The 12,628-nt window shown below is 30.4% G+C and overlaps 1 protein-coding gene across 1 annotated transcript; it reads right to left on the reverse strand.

The window, feature by feature from the left end:
- Positions 1-9,756: 9,756 nt before the first annotated feature.
- On the reverse strand, positions 9,757-10,699 carry LOC108472834 (uncharacterized). The gene has a single exon (XM_017774391.2). It carries the CDS (start codon positions 10,528-10,530, stop codon positions 9,997-9,999), a length of 534 nt encoding a protein of 177 aa, XP_017629880.1. The 5' UTR covers positions 10,531-10,699; the 3' UTR covers positions 9,757-9,996.
- Between the last annotated feature and the right edge of the window lie 1,929 nt (positions 10,700-12,628).

Genomic DNA, 12,628 nt, shown 5'->3' on the forward strand with positions numbered 1-12,628 from the left:
GGGTTTAAAGCCAGCAATGGATTTTGTAATTGGACAAGCCCACATATCTCCTCTATAAATGGGCTAATAACTTCTTTTCTTTTAAAGAAACACTTAAAAAGTATAAAAGAATAATTAATTAAAAATTTTACAACATAATTTATTTTTCACCCAATATTGTAGTTAAATTCTTATACATTGCCATAATATATACTATATTTTTCTCTCAAAATAGATTTAACTGAATTTTTTATTAAATTATCATTCCTGATTACTTTTTAAAATATTTTTTTATATTAATGACTTCCGAGCATAACATAAAATAATTGTAAATGTAGGTGTGTTTTCTTTTTTTTAGATTCTCAAGACAATTTGATCTATGTCCAATATTATCCTAACCTTTACACCTACTAATGGTTCGTTTGGTTCACTGTAATTGAATAGAGTTGTAATGGAATAGAGCTGTAATGGAATAGAGCTGTAATCAGTAATTCAACTGTTTGGTTGAATGGAATGGAATAGAGCTGTAATAGAATTCTTGTGTTTAGTTAAATGGAATGATGTTGTAATAGCATAAAAAAAGGCTAAAATGACCAAAGTACCCTTAATGAAATTTTGTTGGTAGATGATTATTGTTATTAAATTTTAATAAGATTATTGTTAAATATATTTTAATAAAAATAAAATAAATAATTTAATCATATTTTAATATAATTATTATTAAATACAATTTAATAAAATAATATATATTTTAATAACATTATTAATATAATTATTAATAATATTTATTAATAATTTTAATATAAATTTATTAATAATATTTAATAATAATTTTAATATAAAATTATTATTAAGAACATTTCAATGCCTAATATATTTGCTTTAATCTAGCCTTTCACCTGTTCTCTTAGGTCACAATTGCCAATATAAAAAATGAGTTTAGCATATCATATGATTATTGTTATTATTATTAAATTTTAATAAGATTATTATTAAAAATAATTTAATAAAATAATAAATAATTTAATCATATTTTAACATGATTATTACTAAATATAATTTAATAAAATAATATATAATTTAATAAAATTCTTAATATAATTATTATTATATGAATTAAAAATTATAATATATAATAGTATAAAAATAATATATAATCTACTTTATTATTTTTAAACTGCACTACATAATGTGCTAAAATATCATAAATGAAACAAATAATTTGATTATTCTACAATAAAAAGTAAAATATAAGAAGTAATAAATAACTTGAGAATCATATTTCACATTATTCTACAATAAAAGTAAAATATAAGAAGTAATAATAACTTGAGAATCATATTTCACATCCAAACATAATATTCATATATTAACAAAAAGTGACATGATTTCATTAGTTTATATGTCATAATTCATATGTTATAAAATTTTACAACCTCAAAAAGTTACAACATTGTAATGACATTCTATCACGTCATTATACCATCCAACTATTACAAACACAAAAATTACTAAAATATCATCAACACAACTATGATTTTTTAATGGTCAGCAAGAAATTTTCTGACCCATCCCAATCGCACAGAAGAAGGTAAACTAAAGAAAATGAGCATTTGCGTTGGATGATCTGGAATTTTGCTCAATGCGCGATAGTGCTCATCCTCAGTTAAACCTTCTACTTCACATAATGTTGGATATAATTTTAGAGCACTTTCTTGAAGTGTCATTTCTGACCTTTGTTGAATTAGCACCTCAGAGGCAATACTCCTACTGATTTCAACGCCAACGGTCTCGATCTTTTCCGCTAATAAAGTGGCAGCATCATTAAATGAAGTAGATGAAATATGATCACTTGCATCAGAAGTCTTTTTCTTCTTCTTTGAAAATGTGGAATCATCTTGGTTTATAGTTGGTTGCTGTTGTGTGCCTAAAAGATCCATGTCATCCAAAGAAACATCAGCTTCGCATCTATGGAAATCATTTCTTTCTTCATGAGTATTTGTAGTAGCTACATCCTCAGATCTATTTCTTCAATAATATCGGTAATTGTTTGAGCATCTTTCCCAAAGGCTCGATCTTTTGCGTAGATGGCTGTAAGTTGGTCATAATAAGGGAAACTACGATGTTTGAATTGAGCGGCTTCTTTATGACTCTGAAAAAAAGAAGAATTCATATTAGATATAAGTTTGGTCAAATTAAGATAATAAAGACTTGAAATAATTCTTACATTTATATATGAGTTCCACACCGCATCTTCAGGAACAACAAGCTGCCTATGCTCATCCCAACCAAAACCGCTATTGTTTTTTCCCTAACCATGTCATAAACGATTGACCAATCCCTTTTCAATGTCCTAATCCTCGATTCAAGATTAGGTTTAGCCTTCAACTTGGCATCGGGTAAAACTTTTTCTAACATTTTTCCAACTCATTTAAATAACCACTTTAAATCCTCAGATCGCATTAAAGGTTCCAACATTGTGCAAGTCGACCATACAGCAACCAACGCAAGATCTTCTTCTGCAAGCCATTTCCTTTTGGTTCCTCGAGAATTTTGGGAAGAAACACTTGCTTGTGAAAAACCTGACATAATTATTTTAAGGAAAAAAAATTAAACATAAGTTCAATATTATGAATAAAAAAGTGAACACTTTATAAAATTATAACACATGATGAATCAATACAAAATAATTTATAATTCAACAAGTCTAGTACAATACAAAAAAATAATTCAAACACCACCAAAGTTTCAAAAACTAGATTCATGAAATAATATAAACAAATTAACGTTTACTACTTTTACCCTAAACCTAACTAATTTCTAGATGCTTGCCATTCATCGAACATTTGGTTGGCTAGTTCCATCCTCCAAGTAGCCCATGCATCTGATGGATGAATATTTATGATATTCGGATCATCATCTATCACATTACTAGGTAATCCTTCTCCCAACTCCGCTTTAATAGGATCAAGACTCATATAGGTTCGAATAAAATTATGGAGCAAACAACAAGCAATAATGATTCTATTGTGCACCCTCACAAGATAAAATGATGGACTCCTAAGTATTCCCCATCTAAGTTTTAATAACCCAAAGCATCTTTCAATAACATTACGCGCTGAAGCATGTTTCATATTGAAAAATTCTTCCGGATTACTTGGCTGGTAACCCTGACGCCACTCATTCAAATGATATCTTTGTCCTCTAAAAGGTGCAAGAAATCCCTCACAATTTGTGTATCCAGCATCAACTAGATAATAACAACCTATAAAAAAAAACTATTTGTCATGATTAATTTCCCAAAAAAGTATAATCTTAAAGATTTATTCAAAGTCCTCTAATTTTGCACTTTACCATGAGGAACTTTTAATCCATGTCTCCTACTAATGGCATCTCGAAGAACCCTTCCATCAGCAACAGAACCTTCCCAACTAGGAAGAGCATAAACAAAATGCATATCAAGTGTACAAACACCTAACATATTTGTTGCTATGTCACCTTTTCGCGTTCTATATCTAGGTTTATCAACTGTTAGAACCCTAATCTTGATGTGGGTTCCATCTAAAGCACCTAAACAATTCTACATCACATGTATAAAACCTCGAGTTAGGATACTATATTTAAATCTAACTCAACTAAATTATGTACGAGCTATATATAGAACTCACTCCAATACCTTGAACCATTTCCACCTTGGGTCTGTAGAATTAGCTGTAATTGGCTCCGCCTTTTTAAATAACACATCTTGTAAGCGTATGACAGCATTTAAAATATTGTGAAATGATCTGCTAACGGTTTCCCCCGACCTATTAAAGTTATGCTTGATAGCTCGATTTTTAAGATGATGAGAAATGATATGTAAAAACATTGCCACTTGCTCATCAATAAGCATGTTCCTTGGCGACTTCAATCCCCCTAAAGTTTGTAACATCTCACATAGTTTAAAAAAGGTAGTTCTATTCATCCTAACTTGTTCAATACAGGTCTCGTCACTAGCATATACAAGTCTTTTCACATAATCTCGTTTTGCATAAAAATCTAAAATATAGGATCTAATCCTTGGTCTATAAGTATGTAGGGTATGGATGGCACCCAATGTAAGTAAGAACCAACTCGCAACTGTACACAGTTGCAACCATATTGTCAATGCAAGACCAATTCTTTTACGCCTCACACTTTGTACTATTAAAGGCAAACGAGCCATTATTGCAAGATATTAAAGTGTTACATATCTTCAAATCATAGTAAAAAGGTCACATTTCTTCAATACTAATTTCAATAAAAGTAAAACAAAATCAAAGAATTTAATTGATTAAAGAACTTACAGTAGTTTAGTGAGTACAAGAAGCTCAACTGTGAGTGGAGGAAGCAATCAAGCAAGCCAAATAAGAAAAGGAAGTAATAACGCATCGTTAAAGAAAATGAACAATACATATTTATCAAATTTCATTCAACAAAATCAACTCTTTGTTTAGCAAATAATAATATCTTGAACATTAAAAGAGAAATTAATAATGAACATCTAATCTTGAAATACATCCACATCCAAATTACATAATTTCAAACTTTGATTTTTAAAATCATTACTATTATTTGAAGGGATGATTAATTCGTATTCATCCATAAACTAGATTCCAACTTAACGGTACAATTTAATTTAATGTGGTTTAACAAAGTAGTATCAGTCTCAACATTGTGATAATTGATTTGCTATAAGAACTTCGAGGGTTATTTTTATTTTTAATAAGATGTAACCGCTGAAGACTAAAATTGAGATTATACCAAAATATATAACTTTATTTTCTTTACCTAAAATTGAGACATGAAAGGATGTAATCCTTGAAAATGTACAATTGTAAGAAAAGTAAATATAATCCATACATATTGGTAAGAAAGGTCAAAGTCAAAGATTATCTCAACAAGAAAGTATAATATGAAGCTTTTACAAAGTATATTAGTAAAAGTTCGAATACAAAATTCTCATCATACCATCAATCATATAGAGTGTTTTATTTCGCAGTTCAAGATCCTCAATTCCTATAAAGTGTTTTATTTCACAGTTCATATTGAGCTGACAAGCATTGTAAATATTTATTATTCTTTAAAAAAAAAGCCTTTATCTCTTCACTTATAATTTCAGCCATGAGACCATTCAAATACCATAATACAAATATATTACCCTTTCTCATAGGTTTAATTATAGAAATTATATAAATATATTATATTTAATTTTTAATATGATAACAAATAATAGTTTAATTTTTTAATGAGATTTAGTAGAAAATAAACTTATGTTGACATACATGTATCGCTTTTAACCGTAAAAATAATAAAATTTTAATAAAATGATTAATTTACAATTTAATCTAACATGCAAAAGTTAATTTATTTATTTTTAAATAAAAATAAAATACAATCCGATTATTAATATAACATCTTTTATAATATTTTTACCATTTATTTCCCTCTCATTTTTACTTGTTTTAAAAAGAATAAAAGCAATTGACCAATCTCAAAGTAACTTTGTAAGTGTAAGAATCAAGACAGTCAAAGTTTGTACAGACTTCACTCTCAGCCCACCACTTATTTGAAGGTTGTTTCTTCCACTTTTAATGACCCTAAAAATATAACAGGTTAAGTTGTTCTGTTAAATTAATTCGTATAATGATTTTCCCTAGAAAATTCGTATAAGATGAATATGAATTCGTATAATGATGTACCCTAAAAAGAACAAACTTTCCCCTAATGATTTTCCCTAGAAAATTCAAGGCAAAAATAGTCAATTCCATCAACTTAAAGACAATCCCCCCAAAAAAGAGAACATGCTAACACCATATAAGTATAAATAGTCATGCTAGGAGGAGCATCGACCGCCGGGAGCAGTTAAAGAAACCATGTGGCTGCATTGCAGATACCAATGGTTAACTTCTACATCACGCTTCTATCAACCAAGCTGTAAACTTACTATGTTATGAACTAAACAGTTACTAATGCTGCTAAAGAGAAAAGTGAACTGAACAGGCTTGAAATGCATGATCCGGACTTGCGCTCCTCTTCTAAGAGTTGGGATACATACGAAAGCACAAATACTAGAATTTTGAGCAGGCTGTCAACGTCAAGCATTTTGTTTAACATGCAAGCCTACCACAATAGCGATTTGTGTCTAAAGGGGACAATGTGTAGACAACATCTGCAAAAAAAATAGACGATGGACAACTTTTCGAGTCCATAAAAAGATCCTATATATCACATGTCGGTAACTAAAAGCTAGTAAATCAAAAGCAATAAACTTGTATGAGATGGAGTTACCTTTAACTTTGATATCGTTATGAAAATGATGAAGTAACAGAAAAGGAAAAAGAATGTTAATATATTCTATTATGATGAAACAATTAAGTGATGCAAAGAGTGAATGTTACTAGGATGAGTGTATACTGTAAGCATAAAGCCAATGCGATCAACCAGTTAAGAGAAAGAGGAACCAATCAGGCAATCCAGAAATGGACAAGAATTTTTTTTAATAACAACTGAATATGGATCATTCTACCACTCCAAATATAAAATAATAAGTTCAAATTTTAAGTTTTTGTAGCAACACTTACCAAAATATTTTAACCAGATTGGTTATGGAACATATCTTAAGCGAAAAGAAAAGGAACCATCATTAAAATGACCTTAACTCTTGAATTTTATCATAGTTACTTGGAAATTTAATTAAAGTAGACCAACAATTACATCACTACTAGATGAAATTACAACTGAATTTCTAGTTGATGAAAAGATAAAATAAAGGATAAAAATGTACGGACAAGGCATGAGGGCTAAGCTATCCCTAGGCATATGCCAGAGCTGCTCTCAGTTCCCTTGTTCCCAACTAACTAAATCATACAAAAAAACAAAGCTAGAAGGGCTTTAGCTGTCACCATTAAATATAACAGGACCACACCCCTCTACTTGCATCTCCAATCAGATGCAAATTTGCCCTTGGAAACGCGTGAGGATTGTAATCGCTGGAAAACAAAGAAAATTATGCAGCGCTAAGCTATATCAATGTTTCATGCGGTACAAGAAGATTATATGGATTATGGAGGCTTAAGAATCTTTCAATAATATTAATTATTATAAACACTAACAAAAAAATCTTTTTTTTAGGTAATTGCATATCTTCTACCAATACTATGCTTTCTTATCAGAACTGGGTAATCGACTCATGGCAGAATCAAAATGTAGACTTCACATGCAGTATAGAAGGGAGGGAAAAAGGCACAAAAATCGGCAGAAATATGCATCTATAATTGAAATAACTTAATCTCATGGCAGAATCAAAATCGATTTATGTATGCCAAGCCATATAGAGATTATGATACAAAAAAAAAAAAAAGGAAGCCAACAGATGAGAATCATCATGTTCATACAACAGATAATCCAGAAATGGAAAAGAATGAAGGGACATGCTTGGGCCTCAAAACGCTGATTTTTTTACCGATTTGAGTGAGATCGTTGAGATACTCTACAAGGTTCTGCCATTGTTTCTTTCGATGTATCAGTAAGGAAGAAACTTGTTTAATCATAAAACAAAAATGAAAAGGCAAAAATGAAGATGATATGAAAGAAGCAGAAGCAAAAATGTTTACCTGACCTTGGATGAGGGGAAGGAATGCCGGAGTCGAAGGGTACGTGAAATGGCTGTCGATTGAGAGTGTTTTTGAGGTGAAGTTTTGGTAAGGGCAAAATAAGGTTCCTTAAGCAACGATTAGCTAAACGGTGATGGGGGAAGGGAATAGAAATCCCTAAAAATCTCTGTTTAAGCTCGGAATGGAATACCCCCGTAATAGGGTATTCCATTGAACCAAACGTTGGTTTATGTGGGGCTGCAGAATAGGGTGGTAATAGGCATGTAATGGCATAGCCATTACATCCAACCAAACATGCCCTAAGGGTAAGATGTCCTATATAAAAAATTTCCTTAAAAATCTCTTACAAATGTATCTTGACTTCACCATCCTCAGAACCCTTTGCCAATATTTGATTTATGATACGTTGTGGTCTTCACCATGAAAAGCCACTTAGCCATTCTACTTTTATAAAACTAAAGACTCAATATTATTTAGATTACACTCAAACGACGAGGAAGTCATTTTGTACTTTTGTTTGCTTAAAGTCGATAACCTTTGCTAGAATTATATGTTTTAGTTTTGGCTAGAACTGTTCATGGGTCAGGCCATCTAGTCTAGTCTGAAAGTCCGTCTGAAATGTGAAAAGGTTTGGAAAAAAATATAGGCCCGAAAAATAAGTTTGGACAAAAAATAAGGCCCGTTTAAAAAACAGGCCGGGCCTCAGATAAGACATTTTTGGCTTGAGCCTGGCTCGGTCCGGCTCAAATTCACTAAATGACAAAAAAATTATATTTTGTTTTTAATATTATTTTCTTATTATTTTCTTCCTATTTTAGTCATATTTTACTATTATGTTACTACCATTTTGTTGTTATTGTTTGGATATTGTATAAAACTTATTTAATTGTTAATTTTGTTATTATTTTATAGACATCTGTTAATTTTGTTATTATTTTAGAGGTATTTGCTTGTTAAGTTGCATCTATCTTAGTATTATTTAAGTAAACATATTTTTAAAATTTCTTTTCAATTTATTAGGAAATATTTATTTTAATGTTTTTAATATTTTGATGTATTATATATATATATATATATATATATATATATATATTAAAATTATATAAAATCAATATGTGCAGCCGTGTCGAGTCCGGGTTTTAACATTTTTATCCTGGTAGGGCTTGGACAAAATTTTAAGCTATTTTTTGGTCGGGCCGTGCCCGATCCGCACTCTAGCAAACGGGCCTAAATTTTTAGTTGAAACCAACCTACCCCATGCACACCTCTAGTTGTGGCTTTATATTGTAATTTAATAGTTAACTTTTACTCAAGAGTGAAGGTAGAAATTTTAGCGGTTAAAATTAAAATTTAATTTTTATTATAGTAAAATATAATTTTATCATTTGAATAGTCTATATCTTTATAATTTTTAAAGGATTAAATCAAAATTTTATTATTTTTAAGGGGCCAAATTATAATTTTACCTTTATTAATTTAAAATTTTAAAATTTAAAGGAGACCAAAGTGTAAATTCTTCATTTTAGGAGAGCCAGATACTTGCTAGCCCTTAGCTACGCCCTTAATTTTACGTTTTATTTTAAAGGAATTTTTTACGTATGTTTTAATTTATTATTTTTATTTATAGTGTAGTGGTTGATTTACTTTGATAATTGATATATTTTACATTGGATTTGTTATAATTACCAAATTTATTTCTCGAGAGCGAAAGAACACCAATTGAACTTCTATCATATTTTGTGGGGTTGGATTTTATCCCAACAAATATAGCAGTAAAAGTCTTTTGGGAGTAACTATCATTCCTTTGCTTTTCAAAAGCATGTTTAAGGTAAAAAAGATACATTTGAAACTTAAACAATACTAACAGGAAAATATTTGAAAGAAAAAATTGCTTTTGAATCTAAAAACAAAAGCTATAATGGGTAATTTTTTATTTGAAAAATAATTTTGGAGTCAAAATAACATTTTTGGCCATTAATTTACCATTTGATGTGTTTTTTTAAATTTATATTAGGTGTATAATTAGAAATTTATTTCAAATAACATTTAAATTTGTAATAGTTATATTTTAATATATAAAATATAGTAATTAAATTTCATAAATAATTAATATTAAATACTTAAAAATATTTAAAATTTAAAATTTGTATATCAAAATGAATTATATTTTTATTGAAATATATAAAAATAAAAACGTTTTTACATATAGACCTAGCTATGAGTGTTAAAAACAATTTGGCTAAATGCATTTCTGAAAGTACCAATAAAAGCCAAATGCAGATAGTAGGTATTCTCAGGCAAGAGAATTGAACTTGTAATGGAAGCTTCAAACTAAAACAAACAAATTACAGCAATCATAATAAAAAAAAAACGTCTAAAGTCTCTAATGGTTTCCCTCCTGCATTTGTTGATTTCTCTTGAAGGACAAGAGTTTCTGGAGGCGCATTTGTTTATAAAACCTGGTGATGAATAAGTCCGCAACGTGATCGATCTCGTCTTCCAAACTGAAATCTTCCCCTTCTTCTTTCGACTTCTTCACCATCTCGATCACCGATCCGCTTTCAGCCTCCGCCTCTAACTCCAGCTCCTTTTCATCAAACAGATAGTGGGTCAAATCAGGGTACTTATCATCATCAGCCACCTGAGCATCATCATCATCGTTGTATTGAAATGGAACAATGGCTTTGCTTTCATCGTCTTGGGGGTCATTTTCCTTGTCCCCGAGGAATCCATGGATCTTTTTGGAGATTGGACCCAGCAACACCGCCTTCTTGTTCCTCATCAAAGTGAGGATTATAAGGCGGGCTTTGGAAGCACTAGTTTTGCCCTTATCCACCATGGATTTGGCTTTGGCAATGGAACTGACCAACACAGAAGACACTACCTGTTTCAAGAAACCAGATGCCTTGTTCTTCATGATTTAAACTGAAAGGTGCTGAATATATATATTTTTTCTTCTTGCAATAAGATATAAGAAAAGAGCATTGGCATTTGATTGATATATATAGACTTGGAAAAGGAAAGTTCCTAGTGTGTGCTTTTGCTTTGCAATTTGCAGCTTTTGCTTTGGAAGTGGGGCGGTGAAACTTGGAACTTTAAAGAGCATGGGAGAGAACTCAGGGTTAAGGTAATCAAAACTTCTGAGGGCAGTAATCTCACGTAACTCAAACATGTGTCACAAATCTATTGGCCGCATGTTGGAGTTATGTCTGACACCCAAATCTTTACTAGTAACTTTTCTTTCTTGCATGATGAACACATTATTCATTTGGCAGTGTGTCCTAGGACGGACCCATGAAACATCAACGGACTTAAATTGCGGTTGCGGCTACATTTTCGGTCACGTTACGTTTATCGCGGTTACGAACATAACGGATATTATTGTGGTCATTGTGGGTATCGCGATCATGAATTTTTTTTAAAATTCGCACAACTTATTGTAAAACAAAATAATTATAATTATAATTATAAAAGACACTTTTAATGATTTTAGAGTGTTCTCTAATACTTATGAACTTTCATTAATATGATATGAGAACACAACTTTTATAATCATTAATTATTCTTATATTTATTTACGATTTTTCTAAGAATGTTATATTCACTAATAACAAAGTAAAAGGAATAGTAAATATTAAACATTCATCATATTTAATAAGTTTGAAATTTTTATAGATAAAATAATTGAAAAATTTATACATGAGAGGTGTCTTCAATATTTCTTGACAGCTTTAAAGATGGTGAAGATATCAACATTCTATACTACAAAAGGAAAAAAAGAATAGATAAATGTATAGATTCTTATTAATTATTCCTATTTCCTACCACTTATTCTCATTCTCATTCTACTTTCATATATAGTTTAACATGCTTTGATTCTTAATTATCTTTTCATAAAATATACTTCATTCATTTATCTAAAGATATATTTTAAATGTTTTAATATCATTAAAATTAAAAACATTAACAAAAGTTTTCTTTAAAAAAAAACATACCTTACAAATAGTGGTAGTGGTATAATTTAGTTTTCACTAATTAGTGGAATGACGAGGAGGATCAGATCTTTCACCTTCACTTTGAAAGCGTTCTTAACTTGATTCTCTTGGCCTTTGTCCAAAAATATATCCAAAAAAAGTAACATTTTCACCTTGGTTTTCATATAATTGATATAGAGGATATATTTGAGGAGGAGGATACATGAGAGGTGGAGGTGGCTGATACATTGGCGGTGGAGCATGCATTTAAGGCTGGTATGGCACAGTATAATTAGGAAATGGTAAATAATAACCATATGGTTGTGGATAACCATGTGAAGGTTGAAAATATAAAGGTTGTTCTGGTGGATAAAATCCTTGAGTGCTAGTAGATGAATCACTATACCCAAGGTTACTAGAACTCGATCTCCTAGCAGATGAAAAGCCTACAGAAGTATGTTTCTTGCCTTTTCCTTTTGATGGAGCTCTAGGTTCACTTCTATCTCTCCTAAGTTTAGGAAACATATTTCCATCAAATCTTGATCTATCACGGAAATGTCCACTAGTGGTACCAACCCCATATTCTCCTCCATACCGACTAGAAGACCTAATTTTACCTCTATCACCACTATGTCCATCATCCTTATCAATTAGACTTAAGCCACCACCATCAGGTCCCTCGCCACTCTAACTTGGCGTTGCACTAGAACTTGAATGAGACAAATTTTGTTGTTGAGATTGATCAACATCCATTTCATCATCAAAGGTATCCAAAGGCAACACACTGGGATTTTCACCATCTAACAATGGATTCTCTTTCTCATGAAGCCATTTTGATAGTGTATCAACATCTTCAAAGATATGATAAAGGCTGATAGGATTAGAACTAACGTTTATATCATTAATGCTCATTCTTTTTTGATGCATTATCTGAAGCCTCATATTATAATAGGTAAACACTAGTTTCTCAAGTTTTTTATACTTCAACCTATTTCTTGCCTTGGTGTGAATATAACTAAATGTGCTCCAATTTCGTTCGCA

The sequence above is a fragment of the Gossypium arboreum genome, chromosome 1 (genome assembly GCF_025698485.1).
Source record: "Gossypium arboreum isolate Shixiya-1 chromosome 1, ASM2569848v2, whole genome shotgun sequence".
Taxonomy (NCBI): Eukaryota; Viridiplantae; Streptophyta; class Magnoliopsida; order Malvales; family Malvaceae; genus Gossypium; species Gossypium arboreum.

What these genes read in the sequence shown, in the direction of transcription:
- LOC108472834 (XM_017774391.2), bottom strand. Translation starts at nt 10,530, where the DNA reads ATGAAGAACAAGGCATCTGGTTTCTTGAAACAGGTAGTGTCTTCTGTG.